Below are 27,164 nucleotides of genomic sequence, written 5' to 3'. Positions count from 1 at the left end.
TGGGAAAAGCAACCTGAAAGGAGATATCATTTACCCCAAATTATAAAATACACAAAGTACTATGTATAATTTAAACCAATATGCATTTTTATTATGCATGTTTTGAAAGGATATATACCACCTTAAGTGTAGTGGTTACCTTTGAGAGGGAAAGGAGAGACAAGGGATTAAGTAAGGTCTTAAAGAGGCCTCAAGTGTATCCTAACTCTAAAAAAATAATGGGAATCAGATTTGGAAAAATATTAATATTTGTTACACCTTATTAAATATATAATAAGATGCTTGGCTTCACTAACAATTGGAAGGAGGATGTCAGTTTTATTAGTCTCTGTTCCTTTTGTATCTTTGAATCTTTTCATAATTCAAATACTTAAAGAGAGATCAACGTATTACCCCCAAGGCTGTACTTCTTATATAATAAGGCTCTGGGCAAATAAAGTTCCAGCTCATGGCTCAGAACATAATAAAAATCAATTTGATAACAGTATTAAGGAATTCCCTCAGAACTTGTGACTGTGATCAAACACTTAGTATTCAACCTTCATAACTGGCAGCTGGAAAGCTGAGTTAAGGAGAACTCACCCCCTAGACCTCGGCTCCCACGCATGTCTTCATTTGCGTGAAGACCTTTGCTAGAGTCTAAAGGGGAGAGCAGGGTTGTGTGTTACTTGGGTTTTTTAGTGCAAGGTCACCCTGAAGAAGAGTTAGGGAGGAGGAAAATGCAGGAGGTGATGTGCTATCTTTTCCACCTGCCTCTAGGTCTGATTCTGCCCAAGGGAGAGAGAAGAAAGGTAAAATCCAAAGGGGCAGTTTTCAGAAGGGATGCTCCAGGGCCCGAACCATGCCCAGTGCTGCTCTGAAGCACTAAGTTTGAAGAAGGGCATTCTGTTTGCTCCAGCATGGGGTGCAGAATGCTCTTGGGAGGTTTAGGAGGCCACGGTCTTGGTATGAATAACAGTGTTGGTATTTCATTGTCAGAAGAGGCAGAAACAAGACCCTTTTATAAAGAGGAACAGAAAAATACCATCAACCTTCCCACAGGAAAAATGGCAGAAAAGGGGGTTCAAAATCCTTACTTTCCAAATGGGGGCTCAGAGTACAACTTAGCATTAATATTCCAATGACCTTATTATACTCCACAAGCTGCTAAAACCTAGAACTTGAACTCAATTTAATTTGACTTGATTTACTGTAACTGACAAGACATCTATTTTTCTTACTACAAGTCAGGGTTTTTCTGGATCTGACCTATGCTTGCTTCCAAAGTGCATTCAATACTTATTTATTTAGGGCTTGGTCAATGGCTAATGCTCTTTAACCAACACACTTTTGCTCTCCAGAACTTTTGCTGTTGTTTTAGTTTTATCTTTGTTTTAAAAAGTGGTAAGGCAGAAAAACAAAAGTTTATAGAACAGCAATCCATCTTGACAGAACCCAAGACTTTAGTTCATGAATTCTTATAACACTTTAACAGGGTCTGAACATTTAAATACCCCCAAAGTGAAACTGAGCTAGAAAAAGTCTCAAACTACATCGAATATAAGGCTGACTCCACTTCCCACTAATTAGGACAAAACACAGCACTGGCTTTGTGATTCGCACATTATATATTAACAGACTTCCTGATATAGGATTATATAAATAGAAGCTTCTTTCTACTTTCTGACTTACATCCAAAAAATTTAGACACCACTTTACTGTTATTTATCAAAAATCCTGGACTGCTTTTAATAGCTTATGTCCTGAATGGGTGATCAAAGTCAGAAACAAACTTTTGAATTCTCGCTACACTTTCATATGCAGAGTGCACGCCAGGCCACGGAAAGATGACATTCCAGGAGCAATGAAGTCAGAGTTAAGTGCGCATATAAAAATCAAGGTCGTCTCATCCTAGTGTTGACTGAGATCCTAAACCAGAGGTGGAAAAGATCTGGACTGAATCCTCCTGAGAGGCTTCAAAGGTGAAGTTTCAGAGCACAGGGCGAGTCAGTGAAATGAATGAAAAGTTGTGCTGAGGATGCAAATAGGACTGCTGACAGTCATAAGGGTCAACACCAAGGTGAACTTGAGGCCGTGGACGTGACCGCCAACTAACTCCACTGCCCCTGAGTGACTTTCTGAAATGATCCAATGATTCTCTTTAATCTAGAAGAGACTGTAAAACCTTTGAGATACAAACATGTGACACGTGCCTGTAATTCCTCCTGTCTCTATCTCCCCATCGATTCCCACATATATTCAAATGTTCCAACTATACTGAATTACTCCTAGGCCCTCTACTGTGACATGGAGGCATACCATGCTATACCAGCATGTCCATGATCCATTTATTCTCCTACTGAAGTGTACTCCTTCCTCTTTGGCACAGGTCAATTCCTCAACCTTCAACATCCAGTTTAGAACCAACGGACACTGTGAAGCCTTCCTTAATCCATAAGCACCCCAAAGTTGGCAGTGCTTTAGTTTTATGGCATCCTAGTTACACATTGCATTACTGCAGTGCTTAGAACACTCTATTAGGACTGTTGACATTTCTGTATGTCAACTATCTCATAAAGGAGTCCTTTTTTTAGGCAGAGATTCTGTCTCCTCCATTCTTTGGATGGGAGAAAACTCATTTGCCGTCAGGTATTTCAGGGACAAAACGAGCTGTATTACATTTCACATACTAAGTTTCTCCCTTTCTACCCATCATTTTATATTAGTCCAGTAATCATATTAAAGAGTTTCATGAGTCATTAACCAAGTTATCAGTGAGCATTCTAGGTTCGGTCTCTAGGGACCTTTCAGAAAGCTGAGCTCAGAATCCTTTCAGAACTGCTCAAGTAGGAGCTTCCCCACTAAGCTCATTACTGTATCCTTGACTGGTTCCCCAAGGCCACGCTAGCATATCTGTATGCATAGGAGTCACCCATGGTGGTGGTGCAGTCAACCTACATGCTCTCTTAAGGGTGTTCCTTATAAAACTTTATTACTGCAGACAGAGAGGAGAAAATAGACAAAGCCCCTGTTCTAAAGAACCAATCTAGTAAGTGTTAATAGAAAATAGAAAAATAAGAATGAGAACATTTGAAAAAAATCTAGAAACAATACAATATCAGGACTAGGAAGGAATCGTGGCCAATTCCAGCACAGGAATGAGTACATTATATACTTCCCCTTCCCATCGCAAATACTGTATTTATTAACCCATTTCAGAAGGTGGAGTTAGGTAAGAATTAGATATTATCAGAGTAATTGGAGCCAAGAAGTATTAATCTGGAGTTACTGTGGGGGAAAATCCAGTATCCCCTATGGCAGGGAAGTACTGTTTGATGTTTCTGTAAGTAATGCATTCCTTCCCCAAGATGGTTTTTTATCAGACACTACTAACACATTTTACTCAAGTGCCCCCGATGAGATGCTAGGTAAGAGGAGGAGAGAGCGTAAGGAGAGTCTGATCTAAACCACTTGGGGCCTGAATTTGCCCAAAGCTCAGCCTGACCGGCATTTACAAGGCTTCGTGTATACCTTGAGATCCTGCCCATACAAGCAGGAACTAATACAAATGGAAGCTGTGACATACTCGCTGCTTTGGTGCTACCCAAAAATAATGCAGGAAAAACCAGAGGGTAGCCATCCTTTTATTTTTCGTTCAGTTGTTTTAGTAAAGAACTTGATTATGTTAGTAGAGCATGCTCTAGGGTTCCCCTAACTCTCGAACAGGGGATCTTTCAAAATCCTGAGTTCAGAATCTTGTTAGGACTTCTTGGGTTGCTAACTATTGGGCAAGAAGTAAATAATTGAATGGATCTATAAGTCTACCCTGTGGATAGTGGCTATTTCAGTTCTATATGTAATATAGAGACCCCTGTACTTCCACTAAATGGAAAGGATTTCCTACAAAGCCCAAGAGTAGCCAGAATCTTGGTGACTCACTTGGCTGGGATTTCCTGCAATATCCAAACCTTACACTTCTCACCCTGATTTTACACATTCACTCAAATCCTGGTTGATTTCCATCACCACTGACTAGACAGCTTCTTCAGAGATTGAGATTAATGTTTGAATCTCTGAACGCAAGTCAAATGAAAATTTTCCTAGTGATGTTTTTTCTTCCCTTTGAATTATGTACCCACTTCATCCTGTTTCTCTGTACAATTCCCCAAATCTGTCCTCCAACTCCCCTCCAATCACCTTCAGCCAGTTTTAGTTGTTCCTTCCCCACTACCTAGCTCTGCGATTTTCCTGTATCTTTTTGAGATATCAAGACTGTAGCACTCAGCTAAGCCCTGCCCAGCTTTCTGGCCCATAGGAACTATGAAACAATAATATTAATCTATTAATATTTGGGGTGAATTGTTACACAACAATAGATAACAGTATGCTATCCTATAAATAGAAATGCCAGTAAAAATAGTTAGCAGGACATTAACATTTCTGCTCAGTTGTAGCAAGTATCATTGGTCTAGGTTTCTCATCTGTGTTGGGTCAAGACAGAAGTATAATTGAATCTTAATATCTCATTCTGTACAAGTTAACCAATTTGAACCTCAGTTCCTCAGTTATAAACAGATAATGACTGAGGTCCTTCGGGTTTACATAAAGCTTAGAAATAATGCATTAGACAAGATTTTTATAGAATTTTATATATAAACATGGGCATTACTTTAGGGACTGGGAATAAATTAAAAAAAAAAAAATGATCTTCAAGGCACAAAAAAATGGAATGCGTGTACAATGCTCACTATTGTGCCTAGAACATAAAAGATTCACAGTAAATCTGTCTTGTAAATGTCTTCATGCCATGACCCTCTGTGCCTCTCCAGCCACACACAGTTTTCGTTGTTTACAGCAGGCAAAATCATCGAATCTCCTTTGCATAGAACTTGGAGGTACAACTACATGATTCACCCCCAAAGAGTGCACCTTGCAGGAGTCAATTGAGCATAGCATACCAATCAGTGCTGAAATTTCTGAAAATTGAGAAGTTGGAATAATTTACGTTAATAACAGTATCCCTACTTTTATGCCCATCTCTCTGCTTGGCAGGACCACATCAGCCTTCCGATGGCTTTGCGTTTTTAATAAATTTCCTACAATATCTGTCATTGGAACAAGATTTTATAAACTTACCCCTAGAATTTTCCTTTTTGTCTCTATTTGCCAGCAAGGTCAGTGCTAAATCCATTATGGCATCACCAAATCCATGAGCAAAGAGAATCTTTAAAAGATTAATAAAGTACTAAGGATAATATCTAGCTTCCCTAGGTCAAATAAAATATTTTCCAAAACACCTCCCAGCTTACTCTAATGTTCTTGGGAAACTACTTCCCTTCCATCTCAAGCTTATACTACTTTATTGTATATTCATTAATTTATTGGATTTGAATCTTGAGTATCCTCAAATGCTTTTTGAAATGTGGTAAGATGGTTTAAAATAATACTTAAATACTTTCTCTAAATTGAAAATGTACTGTTTAAGGTCTAGGTCAGGGATGGGAAACCTTTTTTTCTGCCAAGAGCCATTTGGATATTGATAACATTATTTGTGGGTCATACAAACTATCAACTTAAAAATTAGCTATGAAAAAAGCTCCTAGATTTATTGCATTTTGAGTCCTGCCTATGGTTGCCTTGGCAGGGCCAGACCAAATGATTTTGTAGCCATATAGGGCCCACATGCTGTACGTTCCCCACCCCTGGTCTAGACCAATGATATACTAGGTTTTATGGTGCTTTCTCTTAGTAACTCTTAATCAAGTTAGAAGATGAGCACCGGAAGCCAGGAACAGGGACAAAAGCAGCCCAGCTTAATCTGTTCCTTACTCCCTGGTGACTGTCTACTCTTTGGACCTTTCCAGACAAGCATCAGCATCATTCCGGCTGGTTCTAATTCTTTCATCTGTGTGTATTCTTGGACCTTGTTTCATCAGTCAGTCATCTGCTCCCACTGTGGGAGTTCCTAAAGGCTTCCATTTTCATAAATTCATGTTTGGAAAATTACAATGTACATTTCAAACATCAAAATCAAATTCAAGTTCCAGAAGGCCATACATAACCCATGAGCTGAATTGTTTGATGAAAGATGAAAAAGCACTGCCTAGAAAAAGGGGGGAAAATTCCTCTAAATTCCACACACAATAACTGTCCTAAGAGAATTGGGGAACATCCATCTGCTCCTGTCTAGACACAAAATCCTTTGCTGGGAAAAGAAAATGCTTGCTTGGGAAGTTCTTATATCTTAAAATAAGCACTTCAAAAATAATCACAAGTGGATTATAAGTTACAAAGAGAGGATGGCGCATTTAATTCTGAAACTTAAGGAATAAAGAATCGAACATGCCTTATTTAGTTTACTGAACACTAAGCTTGATAAATACAGTTAAATCTGGCATCTTTGAGGTTTAAAGGATTAAGATGTAGTAACAATTGCTAAAAATTTATTGCTCATCCTTTACAAGATTCTGATGATCATTAAACATGTGATTTTTCAAAAAGGATACAACCACCAAAATAAGGTATTCTGTCAGTTATGTTTTTCATTTATATTAATGAACTTTTAAAAAAATATATATCTTTATTGATTTTAGAGACAGGAAAGGAGAGGGAGAGAGACAGAAACATCAATGATGATAGAGTCATTGATCAAGCCCGCAACCTGGGCATGTGTCCCGACCGGGATTCGAACCCCGATCGCCTGGATCCTAGGTCGATGCTCAACCACTGAGCCACGCCTGGCCGGGCATATATTAATAAAAAATTTTAAGCTTCAATGCTAATCAAGGATAGAAGAAATGAAGAGGTGGTCTTAAACATCAGGGGGTTAAAATTTAATTAGGATGCAATACACCCCCCGCCCCCCCAGGTAGAATGGTGGACAGAGCACAGATATATACACTCAGACAGACAAAAGGGCAGCACAGGGCAGTATACAGTAGGCACCTAATGAGCGACACAGGTAGGAGTAATGGGGGCACAGAGGAGTGGGATTGGTCGGTGTGGTCAGAGAGAAAATTCACCAAGGACTAAACCAGTCATTGCTCGAGAATAGGTGAAATATAAAAAGACAAACCAGGTGGGGAGGTTATTTTGGGAACCTTTGGACCGGAATAAACAGTTCTCTTGTCCTTATGTCCATCTGTTATTTCGGGGCCTCCAGCTACAGGCAAAGCTTCTTATTTTCCTCATCACACTATTTCTGGAATACACTAGTGATGTGTCACGTGTGCTTCCGAACAAGCGACTGTCAGCACGTTCTTCCCTTCTTGGGTTCACACACCTGTTACTGCTGTGGCAGATGGTCTAGGTGAAGGGGACTTACTACCGCCTCTGCCGTGCAGTTAATCCACCCCGGCCTCTGATCCGGTGGCCACCATCAGTGTGGGCCACTGGGTGTCTACTGCATCTACTGGATGATGAAATACGCTAGAGGAACTATGCAGGCCCTCCCTCCACTCCACTGGCACTGCCATGGATGCCGGTCCCTGGGGCCCTAGAAGTGATAAAGCACCACGTCCTTTGTAGTCCCCAGGATTCTAAATCCATGATGTAACTCATGCAGAACTGGAGATTCACCTTCCTTTTAGTTTTACATTGACAGCTGGGCACTAGAACAGTGCTGTTTCTTCCAGAGTTGCTCTAACCTTACGACATGTAACTATGGAACTGTGTGCCCTCCCATGTCCACCCTATCCCACCTCCACTTCCATATTAGAGGTTTATTATCAGGCTAACTTTTATTGTGTGTCTTACTTTTCCTTCTTAAGTTGTATTTTCTCAGGTGGTTCTTCGGCTCCTCGTGCTGAGAGAGCTGGACACGTCTGAATTCTAGCAAAACATATTACTTACAAATAAGCCAAAGCAGAGAAAATATTTTCATGGTTCTTCATGGCCAGGGCTTCCTGACTAGTAACCTGGTTCGAAGAATGACTCAATAAAGTCCTAAGACAGTAAACTAAACCAGTAAATCTCCAGGTTATCTCCCCCAGAGAAATGTGTTCACATTTCAAAAACCAGAAGTCATTCATTTATATACCAAAGGGTTGTATCAACAAGGGACCTTTCCTGGAGGCAGTTTATTAATGTTAAAGAGGAAAGGTTTCTCTCCTCCCCTTAGGAGAAGAGAGAAGCAGCTGAGTGCCAGTGCCCGATTCATAACTTGGTGGCTCCTCTTCTATAGTAGGGACCTCCCTTGAGTGCGTAGAATTCATCTGCCCTCATACATGCCTTGAGAAGTAGGAGGAAGCATGGGGGACTGGCAAGGTTATTGCTGTAATTAATATGTTCTTTCTCTGAGCCAGAAACCTTGCATTTGCTTTCAGGGTAAAATAAATATATATATTTAAAACCATCAGCCAAATCCCTACAATATCTAGAGTATGTAGATTTCAGTCCTATAGAAAGAGCTTTAAGACAAACTACACGTTGCCTATTTAAGGGGTAATAATTGGATATATTCCTTCTCATTCCTCCTACATTTCTGACTTACCACCACCAGAAATACCACAACTACCAATAAGTAAGACAGTTCCTCCATGTATAAGCCTTGACCTTTCAGAGAAAGACTTTACAACAACAGTAAGGGCCACATTAAAATGCATATAGTCAGATGTCTGGGCTGAACAACCTCAGTCATTACAACTCTGTTTAAATTCTCTACTTTCATAAATTTCAAGGTCAATTATGGAGTAGTGAACTTAGACTGTAACAGGCCTTTTAATCTATACTACCTAGGTAATGTTTTCCCAATAAGCTGCCCCTACCATTTTTTTTCTGATATTGATCTCCCTTCAGTCCACACCCCACACACCCAGTCACATATATGGGCAGATCACTAGACCCAGCCAATCATAAAACTGAATCCCCCTAGCAACAGAAATCAGTCCAAGTAGAAAAAGCATACTCCAAGTGACCAAGCAGATAGCTTCCCTTTAATATGTGAAAGGGAAGGGGAAAAACTGTCTTCATATTTATCCTGAAATCTTGAGCTTTAAGCCTAAGGATGCTAGAGGACATATTATCTACTGACACAAAAATGTAATATCCTAATTTTTTGTATTCATTTATTCAATACATACATATTAAATGCTAATTATATGATAACACTGTGCTAGGACCTAGGCACTTACAGAAACACCTGCCTCTAGGAACTGACAATCTAGTTGTGGACCATTTACACGGAAGAGAATGTATTAAAGGTCAAAAGACAGAGAGAGGGAGCGGTCCCTACTGTCTCCAGCTGAGACTTGAGTCCGATCTTAAAGAAGTTCAACACACAGATGTAAAGAAAGGGAAAATGGAGATTACAGAAAGGAGTGGGAACAGCATGGATATGTTTTGCTTGCAGTACAATGAACACACCTGTCCAGATGGACCAGAGGGGTTTTTACAGAGGATTCATGGGCAACAATTGTCCATGTTACATGCAGTCACCAGGAAGCCAGTAGTTAGTCACACCTATATTCCAAGATCAATAATATTGACCATTCTTAGATGACAAAACACCAGGCAAGGCACAAGAAGCTGAGGCCCAGAGGCATTAACTAATTTGCGTAAGGTCACAGTTAACTGGTAGGAGTCAAGGAAACAGAGCTCTTTTGATTCCTAACCTGGATTCGTTCTACTGCGTTATACTGAGATGCACTGGTACCCCTTGTTACTACTTCCAGTTTGGGTGCTTTCTGTTTGCTGGTCCTCTTACATTTTCCTAGGTAAAATATGTAGAAGTAATGTAAGAAATCTCTTGTTTTTATGAAAATTTTACAGAAGCATAAAAGTAAAAACTGTATAATTTCTACTAAGTGAAAAAAGCTCATCTGGAAAGGCTACATACTGTGTGATTCCAACTATATGACATTCTAGAAATGGCAAAGCTATGGAGACAGTAGGAAGATCAGCGGTTGCCAGGGAGTTGAGAGGGGGAGAGGGATGATTACATGGAGTACAGAGTATTTTTAGGACAGTGAAAAGTACATTGTATAACAAAGATGGACATAAGTCATTACACATTAGTGAAACCCATATAATATGCAACACTAAGAGTTAACTCTAATTTAAACTATGTACTTTAGATGACTATGATGTGTCAACGTAGGTTCATCAAGTGTAACATTTACCACTCTGGTGGGGGTTAATACTAGTGGACACTATGCTTGTGTGCAATCAAGGGGTATATGGGAAATATCTTTACCTTCCCTTCAATTTTTCTGTGAGCATTAAACTGTTCTAAAAAAAATTAAGTCTTAATAATAAAAAAAATTATACCATCTGTTTGGCCCACGTGTTCTTCAAAATAATGGAATTTTAATTTCCGCACATCAAGTGCCTAATAACAGAATCCTATTAAAAATACAGGATTTTTTCTATTTCTTTTTTTTGTCCCCTCTGAAGAAGAAACTGCTGGCAGAATCTCAAAGATCTCTCAACCCGATCATCTACACTGCCTCAAACTTGCATCAACTATCAAATTTAAAAAGCAACATTTCAATATACCTGTTCAGTGAAGAAAGCTACTTTTTACATATCTAAATATGACATCATTGAATGTACTTTTGCCCCAATCAACCTTCTGCAGTCACCTTAGTAAATGAGATCTTTGAAGATGGGTCTGGTCAAGCATTCACTTACCAAGCTGTTGAAAATTTGTTATGATTCAGGTTTTATAGACGAGACCATCAAATATGTAAACATGCAATGGGGCTGATGTAGATCAAGTTTATTGTGTTTTTTCAGCCTAGATTAGTTTTATAAAAAATAGATAATTTTTCATATAATGTTGCCCTAGAATTTTATTATCCTCATAATCCACAGAATTATTCCTAAAATTTAACTCAGCATTCATATGAACACAAAAGGCACTCTTGAGCAAAACACGGTCTTTACTGAAGTAAACTAATTCATGGGAAATAAACCACAGATTGTCTTGTTGCTCTTTAGATCTTGTTCGGTTTCTAGCCACTCAACCCAGGCAGGCCATGGCGGTTTTTCTACAGAGACCCACCCCTGCACCATTTACATGTCTAAATGGGGGCTGGCCTGTGTTCACAAACCCCTTTAAGCAGCATAGTCTGGCCTAGTCAAGAGTTTTTGAACATTCTGCCTCTTTTTAGATTTTTTTTTTGGTAATTTACTCTTACTCTACTCCCTTCACCATGCCCTGTGGCCACAACAAATGGGCTCCATTTTGCCTTGTTTAAACTTGCCCCTAATGGGGGATATTTCTTCCTCTTGGGGCAGTTATTTTCAGTGGGATTATCCCCTCCCAAAGACATGTGGTAATATTTAGAGACACTTGGTTGTCACAATTTGGGGAAGAGAAGGGAGGAGGTCCTATAAGCATCTGGTGGGTTGAGGCCAGGGTTGCTACACAGGACAGCTCCCCTCCCCCAAGAAAGAATCCCTCAGGCTATAATGTCAACAGTACAGAGGTTGGAAGCTTCTGCCTTAGGGTCTTGAATAACTCAGATATAAAACTAGGCAGAACCTTGCGGGTTGCAATAAGGCAAAAGAAAGCATGACCTTTTGTCTTCAGTGTCCTGGACTCCTTTCCCTTTTCTTCATTCTTCCTCTTGGTTCCTTCCCTTCCTTGACTAGTGTTCCTGTGTTCTCTCCCCAAAATAAAATGTACTCTCAGGAAAAGTTTGATAGGCTCATATAAAAAAAAGTGACCGAGTCAATGGAGCTACAAGAACCTTTTAAAACCAGGAACAAAACATTAGCCAAAAAGTAGAAACTTGGGCATTAGTGATAAGCATGAGAGTTTTTATTTTGAGGACATATGTCTCCTTTGCACAGCCAGAAACTGACAAGGGGGCTAATTCATTTTAGAAAATAAAATAAATAAATGATATAAAAATATATATATAATTTCAACAAAGCTCTGCAAAACCATAATCAAAGATCTGATCCTATGGTCTTCCTCAAACTCCATATGTCTAGTACATACTCCAACAATTCTAATTAGCTACCAATGAGTTAACAGCTAACATTTTTGCTTTCATTTCTTTTACAACCTCTCTAAATACACATAAAGAACCAATTCTGTTCCTGTTTAGAAAACCTAAGAACAATTGGTGACAGAAGCAAAAGAATTCATATATCTTGTCTAGGCTAGTTCTTAGACCACTAACATCCACTTTTCCTCGACATGTATTCTTGCATTTTCTACTACTAGTTGTGTAAACATTATCTGTTTCAATGTCTTCTACCTGGTTACTCTTAGTTATCCTCAACAGATCCTGAGAAATAGAATACATCTAAATATCTTGCTCATCTTATCTGTTCAATTAAAAATTAAATGTGGACATCAAAAATCAGGAAGGTGTCCTTAGTTAAATCCCAGAATATTCAATCACTGTATGGGAGGGCTAGGATAACAATTTTAAAAGCTCTGAAAATTAACAAATAAGAGCAAAATCTTGATTAGCAACAACAACGCAGAACAGATTGCTGTTTGATTTTCTTTAGTTTAAAAAAAAAAGAAAGAAAGATCAACCAGAAAATTACATGCATTTCAAGACTTTGGTGAAAATCATGTTAAAATATCTCAATCAACTAAGCACACTGTCCTTGCTTTTAAGTGGATTTGACTCAGTAGGCACCACTCCTTCTGTTCTTTATAGCATCCCAAAATACAGTAAGAAAAAAACCCAACTGTCTCTTGAAAAATGCGTAAGATCTGTGTGCACAAAAATCACATGTAAATGTGCTATATGCTCTGTATCCTTTGCCTGCTACAATTATCATTCCAACCAGTCAGGAGCAGGCATGAGCTGAGAGTCCTGTCTCCATGTGTTCCCCCTTCTCTGGTACTCTTTTCCTATGTCACACACAAGGGAGTGCTGCTATATGTCAGATAGGCCATGTGAAGCTGAGACTTTGTAACAAATGGAGCTAATGGACCAGGAACTGAGAGCCAGAGGAATGTGAGAGGGTCACCTAAAGGGTGAAAGAAAAGTCCTTAAATTGGAAAGTTATATGCCTATTTCTTAAATCTTCCAAGTGAGGTAAGAAATACTGTATGGCTGGCTGAGTTGCTCTATTGAATGCAAAGGGCAAGCCTATTTGAAAGTAAACAGGGCTGAATTTCAGCTAAATAAAATACTAACATATTATTGTTATTATTATTTCTAATTCTACATCTGTGAGGATTCTCAAGAGCAACAACCTCTGGATATGCTATTTTGTGATATTACACTATTCCCATTCTTATATTTCAGAGAGAGCAACCAATGTCTCTGTTCATCTCTTTCTTCTTGGTATTTCAGAACAAATATCTACAGAAATATTTGTAAATAACCTTTTCCCTGTAGAAGGAAATGTGATTCTAACACAGAGAACTTGGAACTCTGCTACATCTGACCTTTTAGAGACACATCTATTTTTGAAAAGTCCAGTGGGTTCCAAAGTCCATGTGTAGACTGGGGAAGCCCCAACATTGAGGTTTGAAGAAAGGTCCTTGTGTGCAGGCACAGGATGCAATTCATTGCCTATTCATAACCCCATGCAATACAGATTTAAATTCTGTGTTCTCTCCTTCCCTGAATTTTCATTTCCCCCATACATACAAATTCACAAGGCATGAAGGACTTTAGAAATGGTCTGAAGCCAAGAGACACTAGTCAAGAGCATAAACTACTAAAAATAGGCCAGTCTTTGACACAACTATTCAGAGTTATGGGGTGTTCAACTAACTCCAGAAATAAGTCTTTTTTTTTCCATCCCAATGCACCAGAGAGCTATGATAGGCTCCCATGAGTAACTATGTCTTACCACAGCACTGATTCCCCAATGGGCAGTCACACATCCCTGAAGGAGGGCATGTTAGGCTTTCTTAGAGAGGCAGGACATATATTGAATGTTTAACACTTTGTTAGAGGCCACCACCTCCTTTGTTTAAGTACTTCATATTCAGGCACTACCTAGAACCTTAATACTTTCTTCCCACTGGTTGTCCATAGTCCTTCCTCAAGGTCTACCTTCCTAAGAAATAGACTAAGGCATAGTTTGAGTTCAAGATTCCAAGTTCCAATCACATCTCCACTGCTTTCTAGCCTTGCAAAACTTTTTCATCGATTAACTGATTCAAACTTCCATATTTGTATTTGTAAGTGGAAATAAATTATCTGCCTGCTGCATTTGTAAGTGGAAATAAATTTTTATTTGCCTACTTCACAAGGTTCTTTAGAGAATCAAATGAGATTATACATGAAAACTACAAAGTCACATATACATGCAAAGCATTAAAATCATTATTCTGCTAAAGTTATGCAAATTTAAACTAAAGAAACAAAGACAGCACCCCTTCCATCATCATAGAGGCCTATAGAAAATGATAAGACAGATTTACTCAAATATGGAAATTAATCACGCATTGACATTTTGGTTGAATCTAAGACCCATGTTTACCTGTCTCAGAGAGCAATTTTGTAGCTTCCAAAACCTTCTCGGTATAAACACCGGCCTCATAGTTCTCCATTTCAGCATTGATGATGTGTATGACTCGAGCTGCCCGGCCCCTGATGGCGCCCGCAGTCCGGTCCAGAGTGTCCACATCCCCCTCTTGCAGGGCTATCACACACTTGTTCACGTCCTCCAATATGTGATTTTCTAGGGGGGAAACATGTACACATTTATATGATTTTACATCACTCAGGCCTTTAATAACCCATCTAAGATTCATCAACTTGCATATCAATATGTCCCTGATAACACAGAAGTGACATTTAAAGGACATAGTTTATAATTACAATAGTGATTCTCAAACTTGAGCATCAGCCTGAGGACTCACAGAATCATATAGACTGTTAGGAATTCCCAGGGTTTTTTTATTTGGTCTGGAGTAGAGCCCAAGAAACTATTTCTATCAAGTTCCCGGGTGATGCTAGCGTTTCTGGTTTGGAGGCCATACTTTAAGAACCACTAACTTAAAGAATATCCCTTTCTTTGTTTCAATGTTTGAGATCTATTGAATGGAAAGCTTTTTTAGAAGTGGTTGTGTAGCTAATACAAAGTTGACTAGCCAAGCAGGAACATTTCTGGACATGACTAGCTTTGGGTGCAGGTTTGTTTGATCATGTTTTTATTAAGGAACATTCAGGGGAAAACAAGAATGAACAAAGATCACCCAATCATCCTTCTAATGTCATGTCATGCACAAGGTATATGCAACGGGGAAACCTGGTCAGGTGGCAGACGGTCAGAGTTCTTCACAATTAAAATACAATCCAGTCCTGTGGCTGCTTCCCTCAGATTAATCAAAATCAGTGATCACTTTCCTGCCACTGTCCCAGATAGAACCCAAGCAAGTAGATGAGAGGCTTCACTCTCTACTAGCACAGAGAAAACACACAATCTGGTCCCTTACAGTTTTGCAAGTATGCGGTTTTGTATTTCCCACATCCAATGTGAGATTTGTAATTATGTCCCTTGTACAGTCCTTAGAAACAAGAATACTGAGGAAATGGTCAAAAAGTTTAGAATTATTAGTTTCAGGAAAGAAAAGACCTTAACCTGAAAATACACACCTGCACACACTGGATAGTTTAAATAGAACAAGTTTGGAAACAGTCTTAAATAACCTGGTATCTTTTAAAATTTGTAACTGCCAAACTCAATGAATATTTAATAAAGGATTAAAATAAATTTTTGCCACCTTAAGAAGTTTCTCCAACTAGTTCTAATTTTAAAATTTCCGAAGAAGGAGAAATGGGAGGGTACTTGGCAAACCCCAGTCTCCACCACGGACCCCTTCCACCACTCAGAGGGAATATTTGTTCTTCTGGAACATTTGATAGAAAACTGCAAAGTATAACTTACTTTTCATCAAGGAACATCTGTTTTGACCTCATGTAATACGATTTCCTCACTCAACCATTACAAATGTCTGATTTCTACTTTCTCAGTTTTTTAATTTCAAACAGAAATTAGAATAGAAAAATGAAGTGTTTAAATATTAATAGTCAGATATCTTAAAGTCACAGGAAGCAGCACTTCTGAATGCTAATATTTTTCTCAGTAAAAGAGAAAAACAACTGAAAAGAGAAATCGAGTTTTCGTTGTGATTAAGGAAACATCTGAAAACCACCGCTTTATAAGATCTTGGATTATATCATGCAAACTCGCCTAAAAGGACACCTGAGAAAGGGGTTTACTCAAATGAAACTCAACACAGGATTTTAAATTCAAAAGCTTGATTGATGTAGGCTACTCTACTGCCCTGCTGGATTCCTCCGGGCAATTAAAATACTCCCTGATCCCTGAAAGTGAGCAACGGAGAGGGTCTTCATGTCAAAAACAGGCATCCAGTTGCCTTTTTCTTTGAATAAACCTAGTACAAGAAAAGGCACAGCTACTGTTTTTCTGTGCATATTTTAAAGATGCAACTTTGTAGTTGAATGCAAACAAGCATCTGTTAATTATATTAGATACTAATCTCTCTGGCATTAAATTTTTAAAAAAAAAATTAAGCAACCCACTTATGACCCAATATCTTAAAATAAAATGATAGTTTTAAAAAATCTCATTTCCCAAACTAGAAACATGCAACTAATTTAACTGAGGGACAAAAAAAGAATGTGCTTTTGTATATATAACTATACGTATCTGAAGGAGGCCAGCAGCAGGGATACAGAAAACACTATGTTAAGTGAAATAAGCAAGTCAGAGACAGACAAGTACCATACAATCTCACTTGTATGTAAAACCTAGTGATCAAAACGAACAAAATAGAAACAAAGGCATGGACACATGGAACAGACTGACAGGTATAAGAGAGGTGGGGTGTGGGGGGACTGGATGAAAAAGGTAAAGGGATTAGACAAAGAACGTATATGCACAACCCATAGACAGACTGCAATGAGGTGATGGGGGGATGAGAAAAGGGGGGGGCTGGGTGGAGGTGGGAAAAGGGAGGGAAATGGGGGACATCTGTAATAGTGAAAACAATAAAAATAAAGTGAAAAAAAAACATTGCTTTTAATTAGTCAAATCATCCACTAATTTGTTCAATGGTAATCCGGTTAAGCACATCCTGTGAATCAAGTATTGACTCAGTTTTCAGAATCAACTTTTTTCGAAAATGTTAAGATAGTTTACTCACCATTTCACAACCTTCTCCAGTTAGAGGTGCCCCTTTCATGGAAAAAATAAGTTACAATTCCCTCATGATTGTAGTTATACTGGTAGAGGAAATACATATAAAAGCTCTAATGATAAAGAATGTTTTTAAGTGGACTTGCATTTTATTACTCTAAGTACCAACAATGTATTTTAAGGAGAGCTATACCTGTTTATGTTAACATTTGGTTTGATCACAAGACCATACTTGCTGTAAATATGCACTGCTGGCCCCCTTGTAATAGTTTCCCTTCTCCTACTCCTTACACAGTCAGGCCTGGGGCTCACAGGTTTGGAAGCCCACTAGCCTAGCATCTAGCCAGAAGGGCAATGAATTATTCGAAGGCAGAATCCACACCAGACAGTGCCTTACACCCAAGAGGCAATCAAAGAAGAAATAGTGAATTAACTTGTCCATTGAAAAGGGACAATCAAATATATATTTTGATCCTAATGTATTTTTAAGAATTAGAATTCATTAAATAAGAAAACAGAAGAATGCCGTTCCAACAAGAATATAGAAGTGAAAGTAGTAATAAAAAGCATGTGTATTCCAGATTATTACACTGCCTGGAAAAACTGTTCAGGTACTTTGGATACTACACCTGGATATGAAGTGTGGTGTTTAAACATATCAGAAAATGTCTGACTGCAACAGATTTCCTGATAAACTTCCTTGAATTTTTGCAACCTATTTCAGAAAAGGTGTAATTTTGTTACAAAAATCACTGATGACCAAACAACTTATAAACCTCAAAGCTTTTGTTTCTAAATTCAAAAACAAAGTTCACTGTATATGTTTTTAAAAGGAAACAAATGTAAGATCCTGGAATTAGAAAAAAACACCCCCCCCCCCCCACACACACAAAAACCAAAACACCCAAACAAAACAAAACAAAACAAAAACAAACCTTTTGGACATCATGGAATTGAGTTAACAGCTTTTTCCTATCTTAGAAGCCTGCTATTTTGTGAGCCAAACCCAAGAATTAAACTGTCACATGGTTAATGCTGAGATGCTCATTTTAAAACACTATTAAAATTGTAGTTTTTGCCCAGTGGGAAAAGTTTAAGTGCCCTAACACAGCCATTCCACTTCTTTATGAGCCCAGGCCACAGCAGAAAATTGGTTTTGCTCCTGTAATGTTAATCTCTAGCATCACTGCACCCCAAACTTGTTGCATTTCAAGTGGACAAATTAAGCACTCACACACAAGTTCAGGTAGCATGAAACAGAACAAACACAGAAAACTAAAATCCTTTAATCATGAAGATCTTTCTTGTTGTTGTTTCTTAAATAGAGTTTCCTGCCAGAATAGACATAACCTTAAAGAAACTAACACATAAAATGTCATTAATGCCATTTCGAAGTATCTCCTGGGCCAAACTTGCAATTTATGGACGCAAATGTTTGGGCTCCAGCACGGAGAGGAGATGAGAAGTAGTTTCCCCAACTACTGGGCTGTGTCCATGGCCCGCCAGCAGGAGAGAGTGGGTTGTGTCATTATCTGTCCAGCCCGCCTGTGGAAGGTGCCTGTCACCTGCAATAGCAGTGGCATGCTCCGGCAGGCCCTGCCGAGGCTGGCTCCCCAACGGCGCCTGTTCATTTTCTCGCCATGGCATGAGGCGGCACCCGGACCACTGGGGGTGGACTGCACCGTGTTATCTGCAGAAGCCAAAGCCTTTTCTTGTTGCTGCTAATAATGAGATGCACAAAGGCATGGCAGGGAGAAAGGTGGCCGAGAGGCCCGGCTGGCGGGAGAAAATTAAGAAAAGCTTTGCGCTATTGAAAAAGTCTGAGATAAGGCCTGCTCACCTAGTTCCTCCCCACTCTCAGAAATTTCTGTACATGCATTTAAAGAAAAGCATAAGTTGGGAAAGTTATGATGTTCGGAAATCTCCAGAAAAGATAATGCATGAGTATTTTCTACTCATTGGTAGCTAGGACAGGAGGCAGAGAAAGATTTCCAGGGGCTATTGGGATTGCTCTGTGAGAGGAGGCTGGGTGAGGAGTCCCCTTGCCCCTTTCCTGAGGACCCTGAGGTCATCCTGGCAAAAACTGACTGCATACTAGAAAGATACTCACTATCACTAACCACCCTTCTGTTCCCCACTATCCAAATCCCCAACATGTCTATCCAGAGTTCCTAAGCACCTACGAAAGATGCATTCCTTGGGTATATCTTTTCTTTAGGACTCAGCCATCAGCAAAGCAAAAGTCCCAGGAACAGCAACATATTAATTTCTTTATTAGCCAAATCCTAGGCATGGAAATGTTTAAATGAATAGCTGCTTTGACTAGTCAAAAATAGAGTACCTTGGGAACGAAGGACAGGACGGATTTCTAAAAGGGATTAGAGAGGAAGGATACCAGAGGTGGGGCGAAAGAAGCTGCCAGAAAATCTGGAAGCACCAAAAGAAATTTCCCATCTAGCTTGATTTATTGAGAACCATACAGCTTCTGAAAAAATAATCTGAATTTTAATACCTTCTCGAGAAAGTTCCCTACCCACCTAATGACTTCGTTTTCTCAAGAGACTTAGAATACCGATACCTATTTTATAGAATTTTGGCGAGAATTCAAGCACACGGCAGAGAGTCAGGCAAATTATAGACACCGAGCATGTGTTAGCTTGTTCTTCCCATCTGCCTTGTCTTGCCCTCCATGGTTTCAACGCTGGCTTTTCGATTATCCATCAGATCTATAGATTCGACGATGCTGCTCTCAGACAAGCTTTAAACAGAAGCCCCCAGTAGGAATTCATTTTCTGTTTCTTTATGAGAAGAAAAGACTGCACCTAGGAAAAGCTCCCAGATACGATAAGCCTCCCCTAGAAATCTCTCCCACACTGTTGTCATCAGAGGCCCTGTCTGCCTGGTCCCCACCAGCAGTGCTGTGACCCCTCCCCCTCAGGCCTCAGCGGCCAAGAACAACAGCCTGGTCAAGGTTATTGCTGACTGAACTTGACAGGTGTGAGTTCCACACACCTGTGGGTACAATCAACGCCTGGTCCATTGAAATTTTCCAGGGTCACTTGGTTATTTGAATACCTCGCATTGGAGGCCAATGTTTCCAGTGACCACCTCCCCCACTCCTCCCACACTCTCCCGTGTGAAGTGAGCCAAATGTGTTTGGAATAAGGCCCATTTGCTGGCTGGTCGCCCTGTTTTGCAGTGGCGCCAAAGCGTCCTGTTCAAGGTCAAAATGACTAGACGGTTATTCAAACACACTAGCATCCTTCAGTCTGGCTGCACTTACAAGGAGAAAGTTACAATTTCAAGTGATGACTAGTTCTATCTGCTTTCTCTCGCTCCCTTACACAACCTTGTAGACAAGTGCTCAAAGTCTCTATAGCTCCCAAGTGCCTTCTAATGGGTTCATTCTGTGGCTACTATTTCTTCCTGGCTTATGACAAACCTGGATACCTTCACTTATTGCAAAAATGACCCCCTTAACACAGTCTAATTGGAATAGCAAATTGTATGTGTGTGTGTGCATATATATATATATATATATATATGAAAACATAAACCATGAGGATTAACCAATCCCAGACCCCAAACCCTTTTTCAGATGGGTGATTCAGATGTATCAGAGGCGATCCTGTTTTAAAAAAAACACACCAGGAACTAGAAAGGAACCTAAGTCTTCTTAACCTGGTCAGTTTCTGATATCTTTATCAGAAAGCTGTTTCGCCCCCTAGTGATTTGACTAGTATCTTGAAATGATGTGCACACCGAAGAAGCATTTCCAAGAGGGTGTGACGGTCACATTCGCAGAAATGACTGAAAGCTCAGAGAGCCAAGAAGAGCCCTTGAGACACAGCCCCGCGACATTTACAAATCACCCCTTATCTCATCCTGCTCTCCTCCTTCAGCTGCCTCCTAAGGAGCCCGCTGCCCATTACCTGAGACGGAGAGAAAGTCATCCACCGAGGTGATGTCATCCACGGCCTCGGTCAGCACTCGGACCTGCTTCTCCCACTGGTCCTTGAACACGTCCATGTTGTCCTGAGCAACTTTGCTCTGCGGCCGGGCGGCCAGGGTGAGCGCGGCATTGATGACCTGTTGGATGGGAACAGCGCAGGGCCATCGTGAAAACGCTTCCAAATACCAGGCTGAACGCCTGAGCCGCGCAGCTTCCTCAGGCGAGGGGGGCTCAGGGTTCAGAAGGACAGTCAGAAGCATGATTGATGAGCTAGGTGGTCAGCTGCCACCAGTTTTTTGCTTGCCTTGCTATGCTTCCCTTTGAAGGTACAGTAATTAGCACCAGGTTTCAGGAAGCGTTTAATGGCCAAGGCCTGTTGACTTGTCACAGACGTGGCATCAACTTAAGTCTTGTTCTACATGCGCAAGCTTATAATTTAGCCGTTGGGACAAGGCAAACAGATATGGAGTGTTTAAACAACAGCCCCAAACAAATAAAACGAAGTCAATATGAGTGGAAAAGACAGTAATTGCCACAGTGATTCTGAAGACTGGAATAGTTAGATATTGATTTTTTTATTTTTATTTATTTATTTTTTACTAAAGGTAGAACTTTAGACAGCCCATGGATGTTAGTTAGCAAGTTCCAGTGAGAGGAAAGAGGGCAAGACAAGCAAAGGAGTGACGTGAGGGCTGGAGTGTCAAAGTCCCAAATATTAGGTCACCCATAGGTTTGCCGTGTTGTTGTTTTTTAAATATTTTTGTTGATTTTAGAGAGAGGATGGGAGAAGGAGGAAGATAGGGAGGGAGAGAGAAGGAGAGGGAGAAGGGAGAGAAAGGCAGAGAGAGATCAGTTGGCTGCCTCCTGCATGCCCCCTACTGGGGATCGAGCCCCGAACCTGGGTGTGTGCCCCGACCAGGAATTGAACCGTCAACCTTTTGGTGTATGGGATGCCACCCAAACAACTGAGCCACACCGGCCAGGGCACAGATGGGCTTTTGAAACAAAGTGAATGAGGCTTACCTGGGGACACAGGCTGTCAATCTGGGTGGCTGCCATTCGGACTAATTTCACCCCTTCCTCATTGTTGGAGATGGAACAGGCCAAATTGGCAACCTGTATTGAAGAAAATATAGTGAAAATTATGTTGAAGCAAAGAAAAAGTCTTGCATGATCCTGTACCATCTCTGGAGAGTGGCACATCCAGGAGAAATCTTTCACAAATAAGATAAGGGTACCCTTCAGTGTTGAACCAGATGTTACTCGTTTTAATGCTATGTTGGGCATTTTTTCCAGAATACGGTGGTACTAACAAATTATTGCTTTAGGATTCTCATGAACACAATCATGCATCCTAACTGAGTTGCTTTGAGCCGTTTTCTGCTATGGGCTGCCCCGATCCACCTACACTGTCACTTGAGCCCCTTCAGACTCACCCCTACGTGCAGAACACTGATTGTGGCCAAATCAGTACTAAATTCTGGTCAGTGAGAGAGATACTACAGGCAATGCTTTGGATTTAAGAGAGACTGGCCTAGCCAATGTGGCTCAGTGGTTAAGCTTTGACCCATGAGCCAGGAGGTCATGGTTCAATTCCCAGTCAGGACACATGCCTGGGGTTTGGGCTTGATCCCCAGTAAGGGGCCTGCAGGAGGCAACCAATCAATGATACTCTCTCATCATTGATATTTCTATTCTCTTTCCCTCTCCCTTCTCTCTGAAGTCGATAAAAGCATTTTTTTTTTTTTTTTTTTTAAAGGATAGACTCATAGTAAGCTGAAAAATCAGAGTTCTCCACCCAAAGGAACTCAGAGCTGCCTGTCAGTCTGTGGGGAAGATGCCAGTCCACAGTGGCCAACTCACATGCTCTCAGGGGCCACAGGGGTGTTAGAAAAGTATAGAAGAGACTAGTAGAATCCATAGGTAACAGAGTGTGTAGCAAATGAGAACCCACAGGTCTAGTATGAAGATATGCATATTTTGTATTTTTAACACATGATACCATCCTAAATAGCTGAACTGAATTCAAGTTCCCAGGTCAAGCATTTCAATTTATGTTACTCCTTCTCTTTAGGGAGAATTGGTCATACAAGGTCAGGCTGATTGGCCAAGGGCAACAGCACACAAAACCACCATCAAAACACTGATGGGTCCCATCAGGCTGGTGTCAAGAGGACAGGAGGATTCGAAAGGGCAAAGGAGAAGAGAGGGGTCACCAGGCCCAGGAGCAGTAGGGCAAATAGAACAAGTGATTAGCAGAGGGACAGTCCCTAGGAGCCTCCTGGCCACCTGCCCTGTTGTATATGGCTCACTTCTGCTCTCCAAAATCAGGCTGCTTTCCTACCGACTCTGAATGCCCTGGGAGATGACGCTGTGCTACACATGTGCACAGTTCCGGATGTGAAAGAAGCCTTCGTTAGACAGTGGGGAGCAGTGGGAAGAGCACAGAACCGGAGAGCATTCAGAGGACTGTTCCTGGACAGCAAGAGGAGATGGGTAGATGGTGATACTAGAAATATTTTCAAATATTACTTCAGTAAATCATTAGTCCATGAAGCTTTTAAGGACATATTAAGTCTATTACCGTAAGAATATATACTATGAGAAACCACTGATTAAGTTCTAAACATGATAATGTACTCTATTTTTTTGTGAATTTTTTTTTAATCCTCAGCTGAAGATACTTTTTCCATTCATTTTTTTAGAGAGTAGTAGTGAGAGAGGGAGAGTGTAGGGAGAGACACCAATGTGAGAAAGGCACATCGATTGGTTGCTTCCTGCACGCACCAGACCCAGGCAGGGATCAAACCTGCAACTGGACTGGAATCAAACCCTTGACTCTGGTCCACAGGCCGACACGACGCTCTAACCACTGAGCCAAACCAGCCAGGGCTCATGTAGTTTCTTATATTTAATAGTTTACCTTTGATTCTTCAGATTGACTTATTCTGAAAACTAAGTAAAATAATGAAAACTATGAGAAAGACAAATATACCTTACTATATCCATTCACAGGATACTAAAGGCCCAGGAGTATGATGCTCCTGGGAGGCAGAGTAAGAATAATACAGGTTCTCAATTTCTTTTTTGTTACATCACAGTCTCCACTCTGCATTTCATTAATCTTTGTTATATTTGTATTGTGGTGTATTTTATATTCCAAATAGCAGATTAATAATTGGTGCTCAGTACATGTTTACTGAACTAAAAACTAGCTTTTAATATTTTTACTGCATTTAGTGATTTGTAACACATCATGGATTAAAGATACTCCCGAAGAGAAAGTTAAATTCCCTCGATTTGTCTAGAAAACTTTTCACATTACCTTCTAGCAGATGTTTACCAATACTATGGTGCTAAACAATGGTCCTACATTCTGGTCCATTGTTTGAGTCTGCAATGGTGTGTCCCCTGTTCTTGGTGGATGCTATGGCAAATTTCCAGAAAGATACATGTATTTAATATAAAATTCTATCTTTTAATCTCCAATGAAATCCTATTTCTGCAGTTGAACAACCTTTCATTTTATGAAATAATTTCAGAAAATGGTTTTCTTTGCTCTTTATCACCCTTGCTTGGTGTGTGAGAGAGATTGAGGTCATACTTTTGCACAGCAGTGGACAATTGCTAAAGGGTTTGGCATGACTCTTTATAATGACAGCATGAAAACTTAAAAATGATCTGGGGCCTGGCTGGCATGGCTCAGCGGTTGAGCATTGACCTATGATCCAGGAGACTGAGGTTCGATTCCCGGTCAGGGCACATGCCCTGGTTGCGGGCTCGATCCCCAACAGGGGATGTGCAGGAGGCAGCGGATCAGTGTCTTTCATCATTGATTTTTCTATTTCTCTCTCTCCCTCTCTGAAATCAATAAAAATATATTTTTTAAAAATGATACAGGAACCAGGTTTGGGTAATATTTGCTGTATCTTTGTAAGAAGAGGGGAGAAACACCCATACTCTTAATGAGATAATGGGTCTAGAACAAGTCTTTAATGGCTGTTGACATAAAAATAACTATAATTAAGAGAGAGTAAGAGAACCAGACAGGTATCAATTGATGGAAGGACATAACACTACTTATGAAATGTTTTTGCCAAACAAACAAAATGAGAAATGATGAACCTTAAGATCAATTCTGAATTTACAGGAAATTCAAAAGACAAAGAAACATGTAAAATAGAACCACATAACTGTCATCATGAAAACCCAGATGATGAAAGACTGGTAGGAAAAAGTCAGACTATTTTTTATGCCTAAATAGAATAAACTGTAATACACACATCCATATATATGCAAATAAATAAATACATAACAAAAGGACATCATGAAACACTCAAAGAAATTGAAGTATTGACTAAATATTTGATGATGTTGAGGAGTTAATATTTTAAAGTACACTAACAACATTTCAGTTATTTTTAAATGTCCATGGCTTTTAGAGATAAATATGGAGATGCTTATGGATGAAGTGATATGTTTGGGATTTGGTTTACATTTATCTAGGGAAAATGGATGGAAGTGTAGAAAAAACAAGATTGACTATTAATTCATAATTATTGAAGCTGGACGACAATATATGATGGTTCATTATACATGCTCTACATTTGCTTGAAATTTTCCATAATAAAATAATTAGAAACAAACATAGCAACCACAATCTATTGTATCACCAGCTCTGCTCAGATTCATTCTTGCACTTGTATGAATCTCAAAGGGGCACAGAATAAGTTAGGGAGAAACCTGAGCATCGTTTGGAGTTAAGGCCTGCAGACAACAAGAGTACCAGCCTGAGCATGGAAGAGGAATACATACCTGGACTGTTTAAGTCACTGCAGACCTCACAGTCTCCTGCTCATGCTGGCTGCAGGTCCCCAGGAAGAAACTAAACCTGGGGGCCTTAAGGCTGAGAAGAACTGGGCTCTTCTGTGAGGGAGATGCCTATCAGTGACTTCCACATGGTGATGATGAATTTTTCTTCGTATATCTTTTGAAATGTTTATTTGCCCTTTGTTCAAATAAATTCTATTATGGCTCAGATCTAACGTGGGAACGCCATTACCCAAGAGAATCTAGTAGGGGGAATAGTGCTAGCAACACTTAGCAAAAAATAAAGAGCTGGCAACTCCAAATAGTTCTACAATTATTTATTCTCTTTAATTTACTGATCTGTACATGCTAATGTCTGGCAGCCTCCACTCTGCAATGTACTCCTGCTCTTTAAGTCCACTTAAAAATCAGAATTTCATTTACCTTGTATTGTATTCTGAAACATTCTGAAAATATTTCAATGTGATGTTAAGGATTTCACTATCTCCAAAGGCAGCCTTGTATACTTTAAATTGGTCATGGACTCAATCCAAATTCCTACCTTTTTTTCCTTTGGCTTCCCTTTCTGCTTCTCACTAGACCATAGGTATCATGGCGACTCTGAACATGGTTTTATATATTGTGATTGCTAGAATTCTGGCAGCAAACACTACGCTTTGGTCTCGAGGCAGCTCCCGAACAATGCAGCTTGAACTGCTGGCTAACATTTCATCACCAGCTCAAGAATACTGCACACAGTAGGATCTTAATAATTGATCACAACTGCCTGTTCTTTAACTATAGCTCTTATGTTATAGTATCAGAAGCTCTGATAAAAATGCCCTATTTTCCAAATCACAATATTCTCTCCTTTAAAAGACACACAACAATTTAGGAGGATAATCTTCCTAATGCAGGGAGAAGGGGAAGGTAGACTAGAGTCGTTAGGCATTTGAAGAAGATTAATGGCAATAACAAAGACAATAGGCCATTAATAGATTTATATTACTAGACTGTACCCCAAAAGATGTTGAATGCTATGATTATATTTTTTCAATCCTCACCTGAGGACATGTTCATTGATTTTTAGAGAGGGGAAGGGCAGGGGGGGAGATAGAGATCAACATGAGAAACACTGATCAGCTGTCTCTGGCATGCGCCCCAACCTGGGATTCAACCCACAACCTAGGTATGTGCCCTGACAGGGAATTGAATCCAAGACATTTCCGTGTAGGGGATGACACTCCAACAAACTGAGCCACATGGGCCAGGGCTAGTATGAATAAGTTTAAGAGAATTTTGAAACCTGCTTGAGTCAACCAAGCAAGTA

General features: G+C 39.9%; 1 protein-coding gene across 2 annotated transcripts in view; it reads right to left on the bottom strand.

Annotated features, from left to right (window-relative positions):
• Nucleotides 1-27,164, bottom strand: part of CTNNA2 (catenin alpha 2) — a 980,129-nt gene that overhangs the window by 71,472 nt on the left and 881,493 nt on the right. For both annotated transcript variants that reach the window (XM_081155843.1, XM_081155842.1), the window contains exons 10-12: nucleotides 22,049-22,141; nucleotides 21,006-21,162; nucleotides 14,389-14,589 (exon numbers count right to left, since the gene is read on the bottom strand). In XM_081155843.1, the coding sequence (XP_081011969.1) occupies nucleotides 14,389-14,589; nucleotides 21,006-21,162; nucleotides 22,049-22,141 (451 nt within the window). The remainder of the gene's footprint in view (nucleotides 1-14,388; nucleotides 14,590-21,005; nucleotides 21,163-22,048; nucleotides 22,142-27,164) is intronic.

The sequence above is a fragment of the Miniopterus schreibersii genome, assembly GCF_964146895.1.
Source record: "Miniopterus schreibersii genome assembly, chromosome: 13".
In the NCBI taxonomy this organism is placed as follows: Eukaryota; Metazoa; Chordata; class Mammalia; order Chiroptera; family Miniopteridae; genus Miniopterus; species Miniopterus schreibersii.
Note: the sequence above shows the minus strand (reverse complement) of the source record. Positions and strands in the feature narration are given on the sequence as shown.